General features: G+C 41.5%; 1 protein-coding gene across 3 annotated transcripts in view; it reads left to right on the top strand.

Moving 5' to 3' along the window:
• Positions 1-24,810, top strand: part of RYR2 (ryanodine receptor 2) — a 749,362-nt gene that overhangs the window by 217,487 nt on the left and 507,065 nt on the right. For all 3 annotated transcript variants that reach the window (XM_075064183.1, XM_075064184.1, XM_075064185.1), the window contains exon 3: positions 1,696-1,800. In XM_075064183.1, the coding sequence (XP_074920284.1) occupies positions 1,696-1,800 (105 nt within the window). The remainder of the gene's footprint in view (positions 1-1,695; positions 1,801-24,810) is intronic.

A 24,810-nucleotide genomic window follows, 5' to 3' on the forward strand; every position in this document is an offset into this window, starting at 1 on the left:
CTCCTGATCAGACACAGGAGGAGCTGACCCAGACTGTAGGTTCCACAAGAGGGGAAGATCACTGAGGTGAACAAATCCGCCAATAAGTGCAGGACCCACCAAGGTAGAGGAGGAACTTTGTCACAATATATATTTATTTTGCAATGGGAGATCACCCACACATGTCTAGAAGTTTCTAGTTAAGTCAGATTCTCACGATCTTAGTCCTGAATCTCTTATGCCAAGCCTGCTGCGTATTTGCAAATATTCCTGAATGGTTTTTTAAAATGAAAATCGAGAAGATGTGTTGGTCTGCCTTTTAAGTGCATATTTGCAATATTTTTAAAGCTTATTAGAGTTAGTTAATTACATCCTGTATCAATCCTATTTACCCAAATGGTATCTATATGGAATACACGAGCCCAAAACTCGTGTGTTTTCTCTTTCCTGTACTATTCTTAATTAACCAACTAGAGTAGGTCCAAAAATAGGAATATTTTCCCATGAATGTTTCCCAATCTCTCCATTAATAATTATATAATAATAAGTGTTTTGCTTATTTTAATTATTCATAGAGCCCTGTCTAGAGATCCCAGTCAGCACTGGAGCCTCCTCATGCTAGGTGCTGGACAAACACAGCGTGAAAGCAGAGTCCTTGTGCTGAGGGCATTACAGTGTTATGAAGACAGTTGGAAGTTCCTCCTAGGAATCCTAGTAGAAGTGGATCTGAAGGGAGGGATTTGAAAGAAGATAGTGGCTTTACAAGGTAGTTTGGGGTGAGTGCCTAGCACAATGGGATCCTGCTGATGATCTCCTAGATGCTACAGTAATGCTAATAGATAATGTTCCATACGTAAAGGGTCGCTTAGAAGAAAGCACAGCCATGCTTGTGAGAAAAGCAAACCCGAGTTGAGTGAGATAGGGATTTCAGAGAGGCCAGAGAGAAAGAGGTTGCAGTAGTCAAGACAGTAGATAAAGAACCTAATTTGTGTGTAGGATATTTTTTTTATGAGCAAATATGTTTAAAGGAAAAAAAAAAACAGCATTACAATAAGCTGTAAATAAATTAGCCACTATTGGTTAAGATGTGCAAAGCAATAACACTCTGAAACCTGCCAAACTGCATTTGGTCTTGTATCTGCCAGATTGTAGATTGCTAGTGATCTGTTTTATCTATCCAACTTGTGATATTAAAGATTGCATCATACTGCATGCACACTAGGGAGGAAAGGTAAAGTATGTAGGTTTGGTTGGCACTGTCTTGGCTGATATATTGAGTATTTAACCAAGGACTTCTAGAGCTGAATGTATGAGTCTCTATAGCGTGAGCCTGAAACAGACCCATATCCTCTGTGGATCAGGAACAGAGGGGGATGCATAGCACACACTGACTCAGTGGGTTACACAGGCAACCTTGGCTTTGTTGTTTCCTGATTGTTGAGTGTTTAACTTTGCAACCTTAATGTCTCAGTGTAGCTCTGTTTGTGAGGAATAGTGTACAATATATAAACCTTTCTTAAGATAAAATAGATTGTGTATACACACCTGTTTTAGAAATATGTAGTAATCACTCCGTTTCCTGTGTTCGTGCTTTCCAAGTAGATCCGTTTGGATTCAATGAGACATTAAGACTGAAAAAAGGAAGCAATTTTATAGCAACTTTTGACTGGTGGCAACCACATCATTAATGTAAACTTGTATTCTTACTTCAATTAGAATGTTCCACCGGATCTCTCCATTTGTACGTTTGTGCTGGAACAATCCTTGTCAGTGCGAGCTCTTCAGGAAATGCTGGCTAACACTGAAGAGAAAGCAGAAGGGGTAAGTAATCCAATCTAGACTTTTTTGATCAACTGGGGATATATACCATTTCTTCCACAGTACTAACATGATGACTTCCTTTTTGTGTACCTTTAGTCTTATTCTCCAGTACAGAAAGGGCCTCATCCCGAGGAATGCTGAGCACTTGCAACTTCCACTGAAGTCAATCAGTTGTGGGAGTCCAGCATCTCTTAAGAAGAAGCCCTAAATTAGTGAGCTGACTGTAGGACTTGAGGAATTATGATTAAAAATGGCTGAGGGCACATGCATTCTTACTATCACTATAACAAAATAATCACAGATTAGAAACAGAATTAAATCATGCCTTAAGAAGAGTTAAGGCTCCCATCCAAATGCAGGGCTGTGTTACTGTAGAGCATCCTAGTGGCATATAAACACCACTGTATCAAATCAAAATACTCGGTAATATTAAAATGCAGAATCAGGCATGTTTAGTTCTTTTTAAAAGATGACACTATTCTATGTGGCTTGAGCAAAAATGTCCACTAGTTCAGATTTAAAATTGAAGATGTGATATTAATCAGAGGCACTAGATAAATATGGAAATTAGGCATCCTTGCATTCATGAGTGATGAGGGAAATACAGGAACAACTCTGAGTAGCAAATAACTATCTACAAATAAATCACAGTAGTATGATTAATTTTGTGTATATGGTGTAGTTCATTTAGCTTACAGTCACGTAGCTTAGGATTTCCCACATCCTTTGCATGGACCATATCCTGAAAACTGCTTCTAATTGAGGAAGAGTGACAAGGGAAGAGTGGCTGTGGTACTGGAGTAACATACAGAGACAAAACAGAGGAAAGGATTAATAGCAAATCTGTCACTCAAGAAAGCTGGCAGGAGAGAAACAGACCTCCTAGAAGCTCTGAAAATGCCCAGGAGAAAGCAAGCTCCAAACTAATATGCTGTAGTCAGTCCCATAAAATGTCAGGCACTGAGCCTAAAAAATGATAGTTGGGATTTGAAATCCAGGAACATTCCCATGCATGCTTCAGAGCATATGGTGTCACTGAGCATTTGTTCCAAGGACTAACTGCAACAGCAGCACACCAAGTAGTAAGTTCTGAGATCTGCATGTAATATTGGAATAAGCAAATACATACTTAAAGACAGGGATGACTCTTTCTGGAATTTGCAAATACTGCAACTAATAGCAAGCAAATCCATGGAGAAAGCATGCACCAGAAGTGCAAGCATGTACTGCAGTTATGCACCAAAAAAGCATGAGCTGTCAACAACATCCTCCCTCTCTCCCCAAAAAACAAAAAACTGTGCAATTGCAAAGGATGTACAGAGATGCTACAGTGGAGCTGTAGTGAATGCAATATACCCACAACAATATTTGAAGAACTCAGTTGTTGTGTTCCTGTGACTTATCATTCTGCCCCCAGTAAGGATAGGTCTGGGCCAACAATAGCAGGAGTACCATTGAGGTGAATCCAAGAGGGATCCAGAGCTGTAGCACGTGGCGGAAGGGAGCATGTACATGGTGTACTACGCTGAGGAAAAAAAAAGATTTGCTTCTCTATTCTGGTTTCAGAATGGCCACAACAGAACATTAGAAGGGATTGTTATTAATTCCAGTATTAAGTTTTTTTTCTTTTAATCTTAATCTTAGTATTTTTACAATGTTTTGTTCTATTGGCAAACTTTCTGTCTAGCCATAATTTTTTTAGTTATAAGTGGCAATCACAGGGCAAGCTGGCCTTTTGAAGAAGCACTTGTGATTAATTTATCTCTCAGTCCAGAGGTACATTATGAGAACATATGATTAGGAATCAGGCCTGATAAGCAATAGAAGGCAAGCCTATGATAAGTCAGTGAGAGTTTGAGTCTTCTGGGAAGAGGGAAGGTTATTGGCAACTCTCCAGAGTGCCTAGGCAGAGCATCTGAGAGACGCAAAGAACGGGAAGACTTGTGCAGGAGATCCAGGGTCACTGAGGACCTGGGGAGGGATTCGCTATACCAGGGAGTTGGAAAGGCTTGTTAAGAGCTGATTTGCCATGAGGGGCATCCATTCTAAAATGGAGGCTTAAGAAATACTAGGCAGCAGTGCCTGGGTGTTGGGAAGGAACTTCTGAGCCCAACAAGGGCCTAAAAGACTGTCGAGTCTGGGAAAGATGAGTTTGATCTGAGATGACACTGATCTATTTTAATAAACCAGAACCTCAAGAAGGGACTATACTTGAATGAAATGCAAGTCTATGTACCATCACTGGGGACCCTAAAAAGGAGAGAGGGCCTGACTGACACTGGATTAGGCAAGGCTTTGCTATGGTGATACATGTCATATTACAGTTGGTTATCAAATGTAGTTAGCATTTCAGTGTCCCCACTTCTGATACGGATAAGAAAGACATCAGCAATATATCATCTTCAAAAAAAAAAAAAAAAAAAAGGGCCTGATTATGGATTCCTTACGCATGAAAATGCCATGGACTTCAGCTGCAGATTTGAGTGCACAAAGAATTCCAGATCAGGTGTAAGGCTTGTCCAGCTATTGTAAGAAGTCCATCATCCTTATTGAGAATTGTGTACCTTAGACAGAAATCTCTGTGTGGGATTTACATAAAGTAAGGCTGAAATCAGATCTTGCTGTCCAGAAATAAAGCCACTTGAGCTGGGTGCCCATCCAACATTTGCTGTTCTCTGGCCACCCAGCTCTGAAGGCAGTGCAGAAGTAAGGGTGGCAATATCGTGACCCCCAGCCTTGTGACCCCCTTTCAACTCCCTTTTGGGTTAGGACCCCCAATTTGAGAAACGCTGGTCTCCCTTGTGAAATCTACATAGTATAGGATAAAAATCACACAAGATCAGATTCCAATGGAGGGAGACCCAATTTCATGGTCTGTGATGCAGTTTTCATGGTCATGAATTTGGTAGGGCCCTAGTAATGATTCTGGTATTCCATGGACCACTAGGGATGGATTTTGCTTGGCTTCTACAGAGGTGTCTTATGATGATGCTTGTGCGGTCTTCACCAGCATCCAGGAGATTGATAAATTGGGATCAGAGCAGAATCTATCTTAATCTCCAAGCAGAACTTAAGCCTGATTGTAAATCAGTGCTATATATGTGTTAATTATTATAACACTACAAAAAAGGTACTAATTTTCAGTAAATTTCTGGAAACCAAGTGCAATAACTGTAAAATAAATGCATGTGACACTTCCTGATAATTAGCTGGAGCATATTCAATGTTCATATATATGCTACATAATCTGCCAAGCCCCCTTTCAGCCTCTAGATACTTGAATGCTATGGGATAGGTTCTTATTTAAGAAGCTTAATTTCTGGTGTTAGTAGCTGTTTGTAGAATCTGCAAGTTTCAACTTTTAGTGACTGCTATACTTTCTTTAAGCTTTACAAGAAGAGATAATTTTGTGTTTACGTATAAAACCCTGTCTTCCAGAGTGTTGCAAGAATTTAATTATAATAACTCAATTTCTTATATTTGGGAAAGGGAACTGTTGTCAGTTCCAGAGATAATTTGTTACTTATTTGTTACTTGAAAATTTCACTAGGAAATTTAGCAAGAAAGATCACTTGACAGGAAACATTAAATTAAACTCTACAAAATTTTATTGTTTGTTTTTTAACCATAACAAACATATCCCTGGAGTCACATAATTGAGGACAATGAGAAACTGAGATAAAATATTTGTGTAATGAAGACTGGGAAGATATGGAAATCTATCAAATGTACTTCAAGTTCACTCTCAATATGTCTCATGCAGAAGATACTAAGCAGATACTGTGTGGACTCCTGAGTATTTGTATATAAGATCATCTTAATATACCATGACAGAGATTTTGCAACATCATTCTAACTTATCTCATCGTTAGCCAATGATCTTGTACAAAATATATAAATACATATGTGTGGGTGTGTATACATGTACACCACTTGCTCTTTACAAGTGGTACCCAAGCCCCGAGAAGCCCTCCTACATTTACACTAGTAACTGTGATTCTTTAATAAACTAAAAAAACTGAAATATAAGGCAAGAGTGCTGGTCATGAGGAAACCCACCCCAAAGTTAACTAGCCCCAGGCATAAAGAATATACATGGACCTCTCCTTCCCTCTCCATGATTACTGCATCTGCCAGATCTCAACCAATGCAGCGGATCTGATTTAGATGTCACTTGCAAACCCAAACCTGACCACATCCTGCTGTGGAGGATTCTCTTTAATTTTTCTGATAAGAACAGCAAATCTATGACAGACTTTCATGCCCACACACACACACTCCTCCTAGCCTCCCTCTCAGGTTGTCAGAACTAGGTCTTGTTCAACAGGTGGGGATACCAGAAGTGTTGAAATAAGCCTGCTTCAGAGCATGGACTCTCCCATTCTGGTTGCACTCTACATATTCTAGGACAATAGGATTATGATTGGTGCCTCAGTCTAGACACTACTGTTTTACCAAAATAAGAAAAAGTGACCAGGGCTAGTGCTACTCCTTGCAGGCCAGAGCGAGAAGAGAATGCATCGTATCATTGTGACAGACATAGCTAATGTTTCTGTCAATGAAATTACTCCTGTCCTGAATCACTTTTATGAATATCTGTGATGGACAGATATCACCTGTATAGTACATACTGATCTTTCTCTCTCTCACATTCATATAAAAAGATACTGGCAAGTTGTAAGTCAGTTACACTGTGTGTACTTTGGTTACACTTGTTTTAGGGGGCATTATATGACTCTAAGGTATTAGGTTAGCAGGCCTCATTTAGGTGAATCATAAATACAGAGGAGTAGAAGAAATATTATAGGATAAAGGAGAGCAAATAACTTGTATCGTAGTACAATTGGGTTTATTTCAGGGAACACAACATAAAGGACAAATGTAACTTAATTCAGCCACAAGAGAAGCAGGTTTTTGTTCTAGCCAGCATAAAAAGCTATATTTCTGCTCATGTTCACTTTTATGGTAAAGTTTCTTTTCTTGCCAAGTTTAATTTAATTTTGTGTATCACTTTTTGTTCATCGGATATTTATTTGATCTTTCTTTTAAAACAATAAATACATTGCAGTAGAATGAAAGATGAAACTAGCTGCTTGTCAAATAAATTTCTCAGTAGCCAGTGTCTTGCTGTGAAAGCAAAGAAAACCAACAACAAAAAAAATCCTTTCAAAAATGAATCATACTTTAAAAAGCATGTTTCAAACAAAGATCTCCAAATTCCTTACCATGAATAAAGTCTAACATCTGTGTGATGTAGATTCCCCTCCCCCCATCTTTACATTTGGGGAAACTGAAGCCCCATTGATTTCTACTAGCACCATTAACACACAAATGGTTAACATTAATGTTCTGAAGAAAAAGATGAAAAGTTAAGTAGCAAAATTTGCAGATGACAGAGTTTGTCATAACTAGGAAAGATTATGAAGAACTGAAGAAAGCCCTAACTAGCTTACGCAGTTGGGTAACACTGTGACAGATGAAATCCAATGTAAATTAAGTTGACAAGGATGATTAGGGTCATGGAAAAGTTTTACACAGAGAGGACTATATCGAGTAAAAATGACACTATTAAGAAGACGTGATTATAGTAGGGGCAGGTACCACCATCTGTTAAGGTTACCCAACACTTCACACTATAAGACCCTGTTTGCAGCTGCTTATAACTTTGTTAAATTTTAACTGGTTAGGATGAAATTTTCCATATGGGGTATCTGCCTCAGGCTGAATTCTGTTTTTGAAAATGTCAGCTATTTCTGAGAACAAGGCTAGAGAATAATGTGTTTTCCACATAAAAAAATTCTGGTGGGCTTTCTATTTGAAAAGCTCTGTTGCCCCTGTGCACTGGAGCAGGGACTTGAAACTTGGTGGATGTAGCCTTTCTTTTCACTGCCTGGGACTGAACAGGACTTTCCACGCAATTGCATCTTTGGCTTGATGATGAACAGGTCAGGTCCACATCTTGGTTCTGGAACTGAGAACAGGGAGACTCTCCTATACTCTGATCCTTGTGCTGGGCCCAGATGACATGGAGGAGGAAGCTGCCTGATTCAAATGCAAAGAGGACAAAAGCTGGACCTTGGGACAGGAAGGCTGCAGAGTGAAGGGGAGAGCAGGAATGGGCACTGGAGGCTGGCAGGACAGTGGGAAGTGGGAAACTGGAACTAGTAGTTGGGATGGAGGGCATCTGAGACTGGCTGGCAAAGAAACTGGGAGCCAGGCAGGAGACAGGGACTGGCTCGCTAAGAAGACATGAACTGAGTACAAGTGGAGCAGGGGGAGGCTAAGCGCGCACGAATTTTTTGTTTTCTGGAGCACCCATGGAGTCGTTGCCTATGCTCCTCTCCTCCAGTTTGGTAAGTGGAGAATGGGCGTGGGGGAGGGCTTGGGAGAGCATGAGGGGCTCTGTGAGTCACATTTTTAACTGTAAAAGAGCCGCATGTGGCTCCTCAGTTGTAGAGGCTTTCTCTCTCTCTCCCTCTCTGGCTCAATGACTTTTTAGACACGTAAGTACCTGTGTAAATTTGGGCTTTGGGGCCTCAGTTCCCCATCTGTACAACTGAGAGACTACAAGCCCCTGTCATACAGGGGTGTTGTAAAAATAAATTTAATTACTATTTTTTTTAATCACTTGGATACTATAGTAATGAGTACCATAGAAAAGCCTATGAGGAAATTCATGTCTTCAGAGCAGGGGTTTGAATAGTTATAGTAAATAAGACATGGAATCATACATTAAACAATTAGGAGAAAACAAAATATTGAGTAGCTTGCTCGCTAAGTGAGCACTACCCATCTTATGCACTGTATGTGGAAGGGTCCTGTGGAAAATATGATGTATGCTCATGTCATCTAGAAAGTACCATAATTCATATGTGCAAGTGAATCAAATTCAGGTTGTATGGGCAACTTTAATTCAGGCATTTCCTAACTTTTGACAGTTTGCCTTTATAACCTTAATGTTCTTTTAATGTATATTTAGTGTATAATAGGAATTGTGCATCTAATTCCTATAACACATAAAAAGACATTAAAAGAACATTAAGGACACTCCATGATAGGAAACAAAAAGAGTTTGTAAGGGACCTAATGCAGGTTGCTCCAACAGAAGACAAGCTGTGGGGTGGGGGTGGAGCTAGGCTATGTTGGTATAGGCATGTCCAGCAGAGATCGGAGAGTTCTGTTGGTAGGATTGCTCTTGCAGTGATTGTGGATGGAGATGCCCAATGGGGAGACCAAAGGCTCAGTATGTGGACCAGATATTGGCAGATCTTGGAGAGAGCAACCTGCATGACAGCCAGGCTTATGATCATGAGTTTTGAAAGAAGGCTATAGAAGTTGCCGATCATGAACAGGGATGTGGCAAGAAAGAATATGAGAACTTAGTAGATAGCTAAATATTCTTCTTAGAATATAAAAACAAAATATTTATAAGCTTAAGGGAAAATGTTTGACAACGTAAGTAAATATGCAGTTAAAATATAAACTGATCAGTTATATGCACACTTAGTATAATTTTGTGATGCCTGCAGCTATAGGCTGTTAGCTTTACAAAGTATTACTTCACACTAACTTTGTGCAAGGAACTCATGCATCCTGTCCAGGACTTGTAATTGAATTAGTATAGCTTGCCCCGTATTGGTTGCGGCCCAGCAGAGGATTCCCAACCAGCTATAAAAGAACTCTGCGAGCGCCAGCCAGCATACACTCAACACAACAGCTGCCGGGGACCTCATCCATTAGTTGTTGTGTGGTATTCTTGGAATACAGCCTGTTGCTGTGTCAGCTGCACCGGAGTCTGTTGTGTGTAGAGATGTGTGTGTGACAAAGGGTCTGGTACGGTGAACAGAAGGGAGGAGAATCTGGGAAGGAATGAAGTCCATCCCTGCACAGCTTGTAGGGTCTGACAGTATCTGAAAGACCTGCAAGAATTCCAGGCACTTGTCAGTGAGCAGCTCTGAAGTGTTATTAAAAGCTTAAAGATGGAAGACATGCCGCAATCGCACACACAGACTTGTAATATAAACAGCAGATATGCAGCTTCCACCTGCAACATGAAATTTGAAGCCATACTATCTTCACCTTTGATTAAATCTACAATATCTTAAATGAAATAACAGGACCAATGAGAACATATGTTATACTCTGCTTAACAACGGTTTGTGTGGTCAGAGCACTCTTTGATGTGTAGCTATTTTTTAATACTCATTTTTTTTATTTATTTGGGAAATCCTAGAGAACTATCCGCTTTCTTTCATTTGACCCAATAATAAGAATAAACACACAAACCTGCAAGACAGGAGTGGATGTTTTTTTGTTTAAATGCTTTATTAAGGATAGACAGGAAGTATGGCAGGATGAAGGATAATGTTTTTAATTTTCACAACCAGAATGACTTTATAATTCTTTTTTAATTTAATTGGCTAAATATGTGTGTGTGTGTGTGTGTGTGGAGAGAGAGAGAGAGAGAGAGAGGGTTGCCAGTTCTGGTTGGATGTATTCCTGGAAGCTTCATCACATGGCAATCTTTAATTAAAGATTAATCTTTAATTCTTAGAGACTCCCGGGCAATCCTGGAGGGTTGGCAACCCTTTGTGTGTGGGAGGGTATATTTTTGGAGAGAGATTAAAGTAAGGAAGAAGGATTTAAAATCTATATGCAAACCCTTTAAAATGATTCTGATAAGAAAATCCAAAACAACCATCTTAGAATCATTGCATGGTAGGATGTGGTGGATATTTTAGGACCCTGCAAAATTTGGCCTTTGGAGTGCCTCAAATAATAGCAGTCCCACTATAGACTTAGTGGTAAGAATTTCCCTCTGTGCTGATGTTGATACAAAATTTCCTTTGATGTTCCTACCAACAGTGGGTACAGTTAAAGTTTTTTTATTCTTTGAATACGGGTATTCCCTGAATGTATAACAGGAATAACAAATATAGCCCTCCCTGAGGTGTGGTTTAAGCCTCCTCCCTTCTCTCTCCTGGAAGCTTGATATCACCAGTATTAGGAGCGACTTCTCCCTTCTCCTCTCATGGGTTGGATCGTGTGTTCTCTTTTGGCTCCTGATGCCTCCACTTAAGATGACTCCTTGCTGTGCAATACAGAGGGTGTTGTATTTATTTTCTCAAGGGACAACTAGCTGGCAAGGAGCATAAATCTCAGTACACAAGGGATAAATAAAATATGTAAACAAAAGCACCAGCAAAGGAATAAAAATGGTTCCCTAGCTTTATCTTCATCTTTGGGTACGGCAGGGTCCTCTCCTGACCCCTACCAGGCTTCCTGGCTCCCTAATCTGGAGTCCTGTGTGGGTCTCGGCTCTCAGTAGAAAGGTGCCCATGATCTCATTATTTTCCCACTGGAGTCATTTAAGGCAGCTAGTTATAGGAGCAACTCATATGTTAGGAGCTAGGGTACATCTACACTAGAAATGTTTCAGTAGTTTCTTCCACCGGTGTAGTAAATCCACCTCTCTGAGAGGTGTTAGCTAGGTTGACGGAAGAATTCTACACTGAGGCTTAGGTTAGCTTAACTATGTTGCAAAGGGCATGAAAATTTTCACACCCCTCAGCAATGTCATTAGGTCAAATTAACTTTGTACTGTAGACCAGCCCTTAGAGTCGCAAGCGACAGCACGCTGGCCTAAGCTTTTTGTTCTTCCAGCTGAGCTGAGTTCAAATGGGACCCAACCTCATGAAAGCGACCACTCTGCACAGTATATTGTGGGGGAACAGAGAAAGGGAATTACAGGTGAAAAGAGAGTCAAATAAAGAGTAATTCTTTTTGTAAAGGAAGTTCAATAAACAGAAAAGAACAGAACAGGACAAGAGAGAAAATGGACAGGAAAAAAGAGGTGGTAATACTATAACCATGCAAAAGGACGTTGAGAGGAGACAAGGGATTAATCTGTCTGCCAACCTACCACAAGTGAATGAGGTGTCTAAGTAGAAAAGGCTGTAGGTTGCCCAGATCTATTTTTATTGCTTGCTAAATCCTAGCAGTATTTCATATTGCTGAGTAAGTTTGTCTGCTTTACTCATAAGGGCCCAATCTTGTAAGGTCTTGAACGCTCTACGTCCCATTGAAATCAGCATCTTGTAAATTCAGGCTTTAAAAAAAAGTTCAGAAAATAATGAACTGCTGATCTTTAAGTGCTGAATATGAAATACAAACCTAATAATAATAGATATTAGGTATGTATTTCATGTTCAGCACTTAATGTGATGAGTCTGTCCAGGGGTTCTCAGGACAATTTTCTTTTGGTGGCCTCGGAATACTGCCACCAACTCTTGCTGGTCGCTGCTCACACACTTTTCCCCTAAAGTACTGAATTAGCTTTAGGAAAACCAAATAAATATACGCACCCAAATCATTGTAATTTATTTATTGCTAGCTAGTAAGTCTATTATGTAAAGTGCTATCAACAAACATACAAGTATCACTTTTCACAGCAGCCTTACTCAGCCCTGGCAACAAATTAAGCCCTGGATCAAGGTCGGGGGGAAGCAGTAAGGGGCTAGAGCCTGAAGCCTTCTGCCCTAACCAAAGCTTCACGGCCAGAGGACAGGACCCAGGGACGGAGCCCAAAGCTGTGTGGCCAGAGCCTGGGGCCTGCTGCCATGCAGCCAGAGCCTGGGGCTGGAGCCCAAAGCCCTATAGCCAGAGTCTGTCTCCCCTCTACCCCAGGGCTGAAGCCCAAAGCCTGGACTCCACTGCCCCTGGGAAGGTGGAGAACTCACTGGCTTCCTGCACCTGCAGCATTGTCCCCCAGGTGTCTCCAGAGGGTGGCAGTGCCCAACATCTGCTGTTGGTTCCAGTAATCAACACCGAGTTGATGTATCCAGGAGCAACAGAGAGAGGGAGAGTATAGCCTAGGTGTGCATATGTAAAAGGAAAAACTGGTGGTGGGAAGTGGAAGCAATATTTCAGTCTGAGATTTTTAGTTTAACAGTGAAGTTACCATCTACGCTTTGGGGAATGTGTGGAATACAGACGCTACACACCTAACTACCACAGGTATAAATAGCAGTGTATATGGAGTGACATGCTAGAACCTTAGGATATATACTCAGTACGGCTCTCTATACATCCAACTAGTGTTTCCCATGTCTACACTGCTGTTTTTAGTGCTTCCCCACTGGAAGGAAAGGCTCCAGCTGTGGAGGAAAGGCTCTGGCAGGGGGGAGGAAGAGGTCTCGGTTATCTACAGCCTGCTTTTCACTGCGGCATGTAGCTGTATGTACCCTACATGCTGCCACCACCAGTGTAAACAAGGTATATGTGTGTGTGTGTTTGCACGCACTTGTCTGTAGCTCAGGCCGCTGCTCCTTGCCATCCAGACTATATTGCACAGCACACACCGTATTGTGGAGTTTGTGTGGGGAAACGTACACACAAGAAACTCTCTGTGGCTGTCAGGCCCCTATTTATCACTGTTGTCTGAAACCCCAGTGACTTTTCACACATTGCTAGATTTAAACTAAATCTTCTTTATAAAAATTATCCTCTAACAGAAGACTCTTTTGTACAATAGGTAAAGTTGCACTCTGTCACCTAGACTCTTCAGGACACTTACCCACTAGAGGGGAAGGGGGAGCAGTATTCACAATCTAAAGATAATCACTTTCCAGTTGATACAATTTCTCTTCATCAGTGAGGCAGAAGAAATTTCTGTTGTCATATACTGGTGTACTTAGGGGGCTCTCCTTCCAACAACAGATCTCCTGTGTAATGGATACTTTGAAATGGTTTTGTACTTAACAAAGGGTTTAGAGGTTTTAGATTTAACACAGGATGCAAACCTCCTGAGAATCTGGAGACTGCAAACATTAACCAATGCTTTATGCAATAAGAGCAATTTCCCAAATGCCTTATCTTGTGTCTTTTTACTGTATTTAAAGCAGTTTTGGATTTTGGATTCATGACAACTCTCAGAGTTGTAAAAGTGGAGTTTTATGAGTTGAATTTACAGCCCTTTTATCTCTCAATTCAGAACAGATTTTGCGATTCCATCAGCTTAATAGTACTGGTTTCTTCCAGGTTTATTGAATTTCTCCAGTTTCTTGACAAGCTTAGAGGTCAAATACAGAGGTTATATGTAAGATGGTGTAAGTTAGATATAAAAGTCTATGGGCAGGTAATTTACTTGCTGAGGAGCCAGGAGATGGCATAAATTCAGAATGGGAGTGGCCTACTTTAGTCCACAAAATTGTACACCTCCTATTAGATGCTTTTCGTGCTATTTCCTTCCTCTGGGCCATTGGTCTGTGAGTTACCCCAATTTAGACTCCTGTACACGGTCTCACTGGACAAATTCAGAGAGGATATGGTAAGGGTGAGTAAGTTACACTTGAGTAAATGGATAAGGTTTAAGGGAGGCTAAAATGGTGTAACATACACACTGATGGATCCAACCAAGACTCTTAGACTCATCTCTGAATTGATCTTATGATTTGATATATTGACAACAGAGGAGCTATCATGAAAGCATTGAGGGTAGCTTTGCCTAGTGTTAAGGTTACCTGTCACCTTCAGTTATATGACCCTTTTTTCAGTTGCTTATAATTTTTCCAAACTTTAACTGTTTGGGTTGCATTTATCCAAGCCTTGTATGTGTCTCAGGCAGAACTTGTTTGGAAAATCGTTAGTCAGAATGGTTCTACTGTTCCTGAGAATGAGGCTAGGGAAAAACACATTGTTTTGCTCATGTTAAAGAATTTGGGGAACGTTTTATTTGAAAATAACTAGTACTCTCCTGCTTTGGAGCAGAGGGTTGCTATTTGGCTGGGGGGATGGCCTTTGTGTCAAGGCTATGGCTTTTTCCATCCCAATAAAAATCTGGCCAAGTTTCATTATGTTGTAAGCTTTTGAAAAATGGCAGTATGTACATGATCAGTAGCAACTTCTTTCAGCAGCTATTTTCCCTGGTGATTCTGTCCTCACTGAAATTCTCCCGTGCGCGGTTGAGCAAGACTTTCCTTGCAGTTGTAGCTCTGGTCTGCTATGGGCCAAACCAAAGCTGGACACAGAAACTAAGAGCATGGAAACTGTCTCTCCCGTGCTGTCTGTGTCACCCCTGCTGGGGTTATGTAATGTGGAGGAAGAAGCTGCCTGATTCAAAAGGATAGAGGGCTGTCATATTTTGGGGACCAATCTTAACCAGGGAGAGATTATCACCTATTGCCCTGGAACCTTGAGTGCCTTAAAATGCTCTGTGGCTGTAGTCTGTCTGTCTGTCTGATGCTCCCAGCCAATATATGAATGTTCACTGAGTGATCTATGTTGAGCACCCCCGCAATGAGACCAATGAGAGTACTAGTTATTTTCTGTCATTGGGATGCTCTTAGAGACAAGAGCTTGATCTGCAAGGGCAACTGATTAGGATAAACAGCTGAAGGGGAGTAAAAACTAGGACTGGAGTCTGAGAGGAGGGAGAGGGGACTGACTCTGGTACTGGCAGGCAGAGGGAGAGGCTGGACAAGTGTGGGACTGGGGAGGCAGATGGGGACAAAGGGGTAGACTGAGATTGGATGAGGAGTTGGGATTGAAACTGGGACTGGCTGGGTAGGTAGCCTAGTAGTGAGGATCAATGGGGCTGGAGAAGGAGGTCAGGAGAGAGAGGAGACTGATCTGATGAGGAGCTGGGATGTGGGGTAAAACCGGAACTGGCCGGGCAAAGAGATTGGAACAAGAAACTGGTGGAGGGAGAGAGAGAGACAGAACTTGGATGAGAAGCCTCAGGAAGGAGCCTGGAATTGGGAACTACAGGAGACAGGGAATGTGGCAAGGTGGGAGACTAGAAGCAAGGTGGGAAGAGAGACACATCAAATGAGGCATATGGGGGGTAGGAGGACTAAGAATGGCTTGTCCAGGAGGGATGAAAAGCCTGAGGAGTGGAGATGAGGACTGGCTAGGTGAGGAGAATGGTACTGGGAAAAAATGGGGTGAACGTGGGCACAAACTCATCTGCCCTAGAACCCACTTTCTTTTAGAGCCTAGAATGGAACCCAAGATCGCTTGACTCTCACCATTACTCTTGTCAGCAGAGGAAAAGTACAACACCTCTACCCCAATACAACGTGACCCGTTATAACGTGAATTCTGATATAATGTGGTAAAGCAGTGCTCCAGGGGGACACTGAAAAACTAAGTTTCCCTTGTGGCACCTTAGAGACTAACTAAGGTGCCACAAGTACTCCTGTTCTTTTTGCGGATACAGACTAACACGGCTGCTACTCTGAAACCTAAGTTTCCCTTGTTAAGCTTAAATTTTGCTTTCGTTAATTTCATCCCATTATTTTTCATTATACCTTTTGTAACATTCCCCGGCCCCGAGTGGAATTGATAGCTTTTGGATGTTGATACATGGTAACTGTTATTGATTGCTATTCTGCTCAGTTCTATGTTAAGAACTGCTGAGTCAGGGTCTGTTCCTGGATCTGAGACCAGAATTTCCCCCTCTGATAGCAACAGTTTCCATTCTCCAGGATGCCATTGTTTTGGTCTGTAAAAAGCATGATGATTTTGTAGTAAACTATTCTAATCAAATTGTCATCTTTTTTCATGCCCCAAAGGTATTGAGAATCAGAGCTCTGAAAGCAGGGCATTAAACTATCTTCTCTGGACTACATGAGAAGCTAACCAGCTATAGAATAGACTCATGTAGTGACTTTTTAAATAGGCTGTCCTAATTGTAACGTGTGAGCATATCTTCACCCTTTTTGATGCTGAGAGTAATATTGGCAGACTCTTCTTGCACGTTCTTTAATCCATGTCAAGCCTTATTAACAGAATGTCAAAGTCAGATTGCCCGCAGTGTACATGGACATGCATACAAAGTGTAACCTATTTTCCTAACATGGGAGAGGACTGAAATTTTAATTTCACAGATTTCACTGCAACTCCTAGAGCAATTAGTTTTTCAGGCAAATGCTTTATATGGCCACCCATCATTTAAAGCTGTGTCCCAACCTAATTGTATTATGACCCTATTAACTCCCAGCTAATCATCTAGTCATGGCTAATTATTCACATCTCCTGGTTGTCCTGTTTAAAAAAGACTTGTTTTTCACACTACTGAACAGGAAACTAATGTCTGATTTCATTTCTAGGGTAGCCTGTGTATAAAGGGGGAAAATCTGACCCACTTCCTTGGTCACTTAAGGCTCAGTAGGAAGTCAAGTCAGTTGGATTCCTCTGTGTGTGTTTGAGGGGGAAAGATCTGAGGAAGATCTATGTGAACTCCCTGTATGCAGTGAAACACAGTTCAATGGCTTTCTATGCCTATGTGAGAAATGAAGTCTGGGGGGTAGCTCCCTTTGATGGACACCCAGACAGCCAGTTAGCTGTAAAATCTCTCTTGGTAGCTGTTCTCTACTTGCTTTACCTGTAAACGGTTAAAAAGTCTCCCAGGTAAAGAAGGGAAAAAAAAGTGGGCGTCTGACCAAAAGAGCCAATGGGAAGGCTAGAACTTTTTAAAATTGGGAAAGAAACTTTCCCTTTGTCTGTTGTTCTCTCTGGGCTGAAGAAACAGGCAGCAGGAATGCTGTGTAAAGTCTGAACCAGATATGAAAACATCAGATAATATCTAGAACTACTTTTAACAACCTAAATATGTAAGTAAATTAGGAATGTTTAGAAAGACGCGATTAGGTTTATTTCTGTTTATTTTTTAAGGCTTGTGGACTTCTCTGTGTTAATCCCAGATGCTTTTGTTTGCTTGTAATCTTTAAAATAACCCCCAAGAAAGCTGTTTTGGGTGCTTAATTTTTGGAATTGCTCTTTTAAAATCTAGCAAAAGCCTAAGTTCCAGATATATTTTCTTCCTTTTAGTTTTTAATAAAATTTACCTTTTATAAGAACAGGATTGGATTTTTGGTGTCCTAAGAGGTTTGTGCATGTTGTTTGATTAGCTGGTAGCAACAGCTAATTTCCTTTGTTTTCTTTCTCAGCTCTTCCCCGGGGGAGGGGGTGTGTGTAAAAGGACTTGAGGTTACCCTATAGGGAGGAATTCCCAGCTCCTTCCTGGATCGAAGGGTGTTTTCTGCATTTGGGTTGTAGCAGTGCTTACCAAGCCAAGGTCCGAGAAAAGCTGTAACCTTGGGAGTTTAATACAAGCCTGGACTGGCAAGTATTAATTTTTAAAATCCTTGCAGGCCCTCACCTTCTGTAGTCAAAATGACAGGGTGGGGATTCAGCCTTGACAGCCTTAGAATGGAGGAAAATGATTGGTTCAGGAAGGAATACAAGTGTAGCTGATGATTTTATGAATATTTTATATCTGTCTGCTAACTCTTGCCCCCACCCCAGACTTTAGGGGGTCATGGATGGGACAGCCCTTCTACTGCAGCAAGGGGAAGGAGGTTAGATCTGTTACCCACCCTCTGCCCAACGCTACTGGGCTGCCACAAATAGTCTTCTTACTTTGGTGACTGTCTGATTTAAATTTAAATCCATCTTTTTTTTCACAAAGGTGTTCTGTTTTTTGAAAAAGCCACTCATTTCGTAATCTAGTCTAAAGGGTACATGTTTAGCATGCCGGGATTTAGCCACATTACTAATGGTAACAATCCATGTGATCAAATCCCATTATAGTGCTCAGAATAATAGCAGCTCAGTGCTTGTCTGTGTTTGGCTAGCTCTCTAAATTTTAAGGAGTGGATATGCCTGTGTGGTCTCTCTCATGTAAAGACCTAGATGTCTTCTCTGAAACGTACTTTGTCACTCTCGCTGTGTAGAAGTCGGCTCTTTTGCATCTCTTCATAATTGTCTTCGCAAAAATGATTTTGTAGAGGAGACTTCTGAGGGGTTGGTTGAGCAGTGAGAGGAATAGACTTTACCCCGTATTTTCAGGCTTCTTAATGGGAATGTTTTGAGAAGATGTCATGCAATTATTAGAATGTTTACAGTTAATTATTAGAGAAGACCCTGAACTTTGTATTTTGGGCCTGTTTATAAAAAGAGCTGAACTGAAGCATCAAACCTAGCCAAACCCTTTGGGGGAAGGTTGGATTCATATCTTAACTGGATTTGAACTTCATGAATCAGCTCCATCTTTAGTAAATATATGGAGAGAACTGGCAGTCTTTCACTATTTCAATGTGTATGAAAAAATCCTAGTTTCCATGACTATCTGAATGGAAAACATTGTTTTCTAATTTTCTTTTGATAATCGCCCCTGCCTGCAAACTAATGAATATGAAGACTTTATCTGTAGTATGCAGTACCCAGTTGCCAAGGCTGCTGTGTTCAGTTGAAAAGAGTGGAGGATGAGAGTATGTTGGATTTATATCTGCTCTCCATTCTTCTTTGTGGTAATACCCACAGTTCTGTTATCATGGGTACTTCAGCCTTGGGGTCAGAACCAGACCTTTCAGTCATTAGCAGCAGAGGAAAGTCCCACCTCATAAAATTCCCTCCAATTTTTAACGCCATCACAACAACTGGAAGCTCAGCCAGCCCTTCCTGCTGCAGAACTTTTCTCAGAGAAATTCCAAACTTTAGTTCAAATCTTAGACTAACAAGTTCAGTGTCAGTCTGATTCATAGTTGTGTCCCAGGGCTGCATTTGATTTTTGGAGAGACTGTCTTCTCAGTCCGCTTCCTGTTGTGAAGTGTTTGAAGAGGCTGATGTCCCGTCGAGGGGTGATCTGGGCTGAGGAAGGATGGAAGTGAAAGCAAGGGTCTGCATATCCTGCTTCCCCCTGACTGATCAAGTGTCTTGTTGGGGAGCTCAGTTGGTTCTGTGGGTAAAGTTTTGCCTCATAGCCCAGTCTGGGTGGGGTTGCCTTTGTCTCCTTCCCTTGCGAAGGAAAAGACGTGGGTGGGATTAGAAAGATGCTGGCTCTGGGCCAAGCAGCTCCTTTCTGTCTCCATTAGGGGAGTGAAGCCAGAAGGGCAGCACACCAGATGGAAGATCTCCCTATAGCCTGCACCAGCTACCACACCTCGAACTGCAGTGCTCAGCTGTGCTTCATTTCCCTGCACACCATGGAGAGAGGGCACAGGATATAGCACAGATGCTGCCAACATTAGAGAGAGCAGTAATGGGCCTCTACACTAGTCCAAATTTAAGTGTTATTGCTACCCACCAAAAATGTGGCTGTTATCCCTAGTCAGGGTTTCGTGATTTCTAAATGGAGGAGAGCTTTATCTCTTCACGATGCAGGCCCTTCACGGGCAGCTCAGTCCAGGCAGGCATTACTTCAGCCCTCTTCTTCAGGCATGAAAACTTTTGGGTGGCATCAGGCCAGGAATAAACAAACAAATATGAATTGTGATCTAACACTACAAGTGCCCCCATATGCTTTCTCAAGGAACACTAATATGGGTGGACAGGACAGAAATACTGGTACGGGCCCTTAACCTAAACAGTATATGATTGTAAAGTCTTCTCCCTGGGTGCGGGGGTGGGGGGGAAGTGGCATTCAAACCTGTTTCATGCAGGTATATGGGGTTTGTTCCTTGGGATTCAAAATGCAGACACATTAGTTTCTAGCTAGTGATATACTGGGAAACACTATCGCAAACTCAGGCTATTCAGAGTCAGAAAAGTTGACATACAATCCTGACTTCTGCAAGATACCATAGAAAGGAATCCAGTTGTATGGCAGACTGAAGCATTCCAATGAAGTGCAACAAGAAAAAAATTCTTCTTTTCAAGTCATAGCTAGAACAAGTGCAATGCTAATAGCTCTGAGGCAATAGAGGGCAGCTGTCAGAATTAGACTTTAGATTAATGCCAAGTCCTTTCAGTCCGGGAACAAAAAGAGCTACGTATGGCTTTGATCAAATGAGGGTAAGAATCATTAGGAAAGGGATAGATAAGATGACAGAAAATATCATGTTGCCGCTATATGAATCCATGGTATGTCCACATCTTGAATACTGTGTGCAGATTTGGTCACCCCATCTCAAAGATATATTGGAATTGGAAAAGGTTTAGTAAAGGGCAACAAAAATGATTGGGGTATGGAACAGCTTCTGTATGAGGAGAGGTTAAAAAGACGGGGACTTTTCAGCTTGGAAAAGAGACGACTAAGGGGGGGGGGATATGATAGAGGTCTGTAAAATCATGACTGGTGTGGAGAAAGTAAATAAGGAAGTGTTACTTGCTCCTTCTCATAACACAAGAACTAGGGGTCACCCAATGAAATTAATAGGCAGCAGGTTTAAAACAAAAGGAAGTATTTCTTCACACAATCCAGTCAACCTGTGGAACTCTTTGCCAGAGGATATTGTGAAGGCCAAGACTATAACAGGGTTCAAAAAATAACTAGATACATTCATGGAGGATAGATCCATCAATGGCTATTAGTCAGGATAGGCAAAGTTGGTGTCACTAACCTCAAGAGGTTTGCTAGAAGCTGGCAATGGGCGACAGGGAGTGGCTCACTTGATTACCTGTTCTGTTCATTCCCCCTGAAGCACCTGGCACTGGCCACTGTTGAAAAACAGGATACTGGGCTAGATGAACCTTTGGTCTGACCCAGTATGGCTGTTCTTACATTCTTATGTCCAAGAAGGGTACCCTATGGAACCGTGGAAGAATTGCAGGAACAGCGTTACCCCATTCCTAGTCTCAGCAACCCATGGAAGGGGTTTTATTCATGACATGAATAAAATCATCCATCATCTACTTTAGATCAGAACATTGCAACCCACTCCACATCCTATTTCTACCCTCAGAATTGGGGACAAACAGAGCAGGGCCCTCTCTGAAACAGCAAAATAAATTCTCAGTGAAGGCTTACCTTCAAAGCATTCCCATGTCACCATTCTCAGACAATTATTTTTGTTCTGCAGATGGATAGGAGCCTTTCTTTTCTCCCACCCCAAGCTTTGATTATTGCCATTTAGTCTTACATTTGCTTCTGGGGTATCCAGGAACACGGTAGCAAGAAATATTAGCTTTAGGGAAGAAGAAAATTTATCAATCTCTTCCCAGACAATTTTTTTGACCAGATTTCTGTACAGAGACACAGCTGAAACAAACACATACAGTGATATAGTTCTTAGATCCAAGATGAACACTCACATGGTGCCAGAGAAATCAGTCCTAGGCCTGGGCTGAGGATGAATGCTATCAGGTATCAGATCCCATCTCAGAAGAATGTTAACAGAAGATAAAGATGGCCATAAAGGAAAACAAGTAGTGTCACAGAAACAGAAAATTAATTCTTATTGGAGCCTGTTGCAACTTCTGATCCCACACACAGGCATGCTTAAGTATTCTAGATCAGAGGTTCTCAAACTAGGGCTGCCACTTGTTCAGGGAAAGCCCTTGGCATGCTGGGCTGCTTTGTTTACCTGCTGCATCCACAGGTTCGGCTGATCACGGCTCCCACTGGCCACGGTTCACTGCTCCAGGCCAAGGGGAAGGTCTTGCAGCCCCCATTGGCCTGGAGTGGTGAACCGCGGCCAGTGGGAGCCACGATCGGCCAAACCTGTGGACGCGGCAGGTAAACAAACGGGCTCAGCCCGCCAGGGGCATTTCCTGAACAAGCGGAGGCCTTAGTTTGAGAATCACTGTTCTAGAGTTCATATGAGTTCTGTCCAATAATTCCAGGTCTCTCCTCTGCATCTTACCCTATCTCATCCATTAGAAGAGATCCAACTCTAGTTGTTGTCACGGAGTGTGGGGGTTCCAGCCCTGCACCCCTCTTCCTGGGACCCACAGTAACTTTTATCCAGCCAGTAAAACAGAAGGTTTATTGGACAACAGGAACACAGGTTACAGCAGAGCTTGCAGGCACAGTCAGGACTCCTCCATCCAGTCCTTCTGGGGGTTCAGGGTGCTTGGATCCCAGCTAGGATACCCTGAATTCCGCCCCACAGCCCCAAACCCAAACTGTCCTGCCTTTTCTCCCGCCGGCCGAATCCTTTGTTCCCCTCTCCTCCGCCCAGGTGCTCCCCCCTCCCCCCTGCCGGGTTCAGGTTACAGCCTCAGCACCTGTCCGTCACCTAAAGACATCCCCTGCTTTCCCGTTCCCCACACAGACAGCCCCTACTCCATCACAGTTGTATATTCTGTATTCTCTTAGCTGGTGAATGCAGAGAATCATGCATTTTTAAGGGATCTTCCCAATTCATGTCAGGGAATGAATACCAAAAAGAGAGAGCACAACATCCACCCGCTATACCACAATGGTACATTGAGGACTTGAAGCAGTATTCCTTCTAGAAATAACAGACCTGTGTAGGTCATGGCAGTCAACATGTCTGATAGAGTTTTCATAAATCACTGGGAAGAATGTGATCAGCCTTATCTCTGAGAGCGAAGTTTCATCTTGGGTGGAGCAAAGTTTTCCTCTCTGAGTGTGCACTTCTCACTGAGGAGAAGAAAATTGGATTAGCAGAGTGACTCCTACACCCAGAAATATCTCACTCATGGGACGTCAGTTTGGTGGGCTGGTTCTTTATTGGTGCGCATCTGGAAACAATAAAGTGCTCTTTTGTTTCCCTGTTTCAAGACCCAGGAGGTGAGATGGAGAATGACCTCTTGCAAAATAGGCAAGGTCCCTGCTGTATGTCTTTTCACCTTTTCCGCTGCTATTCACAGCAATACAAATGATAGGAATGAGATAGTAGCGATGATACTGTTTATGCCTTTCTGGCTGAAGAGACTATTGCTTTCAGGTTTGATTAACCTAGAATTGAATCTTGAGATTTCACAGTGGTCTGCTGTTGCAAAACCAGTCCTTCATCTGAGACCTGACAGATTTAAAACGAATACTTGGGTAATACGATGATTTCTTTCATGGACACCAAAAGAGAAGCCAAGAAATAGAACTTATTCCATTGGCTGGTGCAAAGTCCGCAGCTAACTACCATGTTAAACCAGTGAAACAGCCTTAAGTTCCTTCAGGAGAGCTTTAGTGTGCTTGTGCAAGTGTGTCCACGCAAAAGGTGAATGCTCTGTAGTATGTTGTCAGTATGGTCATGAAAAGAAAGTATTGTACAAATCCTAATGTTATATGCTTCATGGGAATATCAACCTTATTCCAGCTACAGCTGTCTGGAAAAACCAATATATATATATATATATTTGTCTTATTGTCAGTTGTGAAAAAAAATCACTTGGAATGAACTGAAAATAAATTCTTTTAACTCTTTGGTGAATCAAAAATTATTTTTGGGTCGAATGAAATATTTTATTTTGACAAAATTGAAAGGTTTTGTTTCGATTTTAATAATTTTTAATGGTTTTGATTTTTTCATTAGAAATAAAAAGTCACTTTGAACTGAAAAATCAAAATGTTTCATTTAAAAAATGTTGAAATTTTTTTTATCAAAACAGTTCAGCAAAATGGACTCATGCTCAACGTTAGTGTCGCTGAATCTGTATTTTCCACTGAAAAAAAATTTGTACAAAAAAATGTTGTCTAGCTCTAATTCCAACCCCACAGAGTCATAGAATATAACCCTGGAACCTCATTCTGCTGTTTACAGCACTACACATATTGAATCCCGGCAGGAGGTGATCGTATACTCCTGTCCTTAGAGTAGGCCTCCTGAAGGTGATTATCTCCAGTGAGATGAGTTTATTTTTAATTTGCAGGTGAGAATGTTCTCTAATGAACTAGTACTGTACTTCTAATTCAGACAGAGCGTCCTCATAACTGTAATAGAATTCATTTCCTACATACATTCAAGAAATATTCCTTTGTCATTAAGCATTTTTCATATTAGTCATCAATGCTATTTTCTTTCTTTTGGCAAAAGTTGTAAGATACACATCAGAGTCTACGAATACTACTTATATTGCCTTCCATATTTCATTGGGCATTTGTTGTCCTGTGTAATAAATAATGGTAGAGGAAAATGGCAATATTTACAGGCCAGATTTGTAAAAGTTAGGCTCTTAAGGCCGTACTGAGGTATTTACGTAAGTGGCTTGATTTTTTAAAAGTACTGAGCCTGCAGCAGCTTCCCTTGACGTCACCAGCATTAGAAATATGGTAGCCTTAGTGTAGAATGGTTGCTGGTGTATTTATCACCATGCTGTGAAAAA

The sequence above is a fragment of the Chelonoidis abingdonii genome, chromosome 3 (genome assembly GCF_003597395.2).
Source record: "Chelonoidis abingdonii isolate Lonesome George chromosome 3, CheloAbing_2.0, whole genome shotgun sequence".
Classification (NCBI taxonomy): Eukaryota; Metazoa; Chordata; order Testudines; family Testudinidae; genus Chelonoidis; species Chelonoidis abingdonii.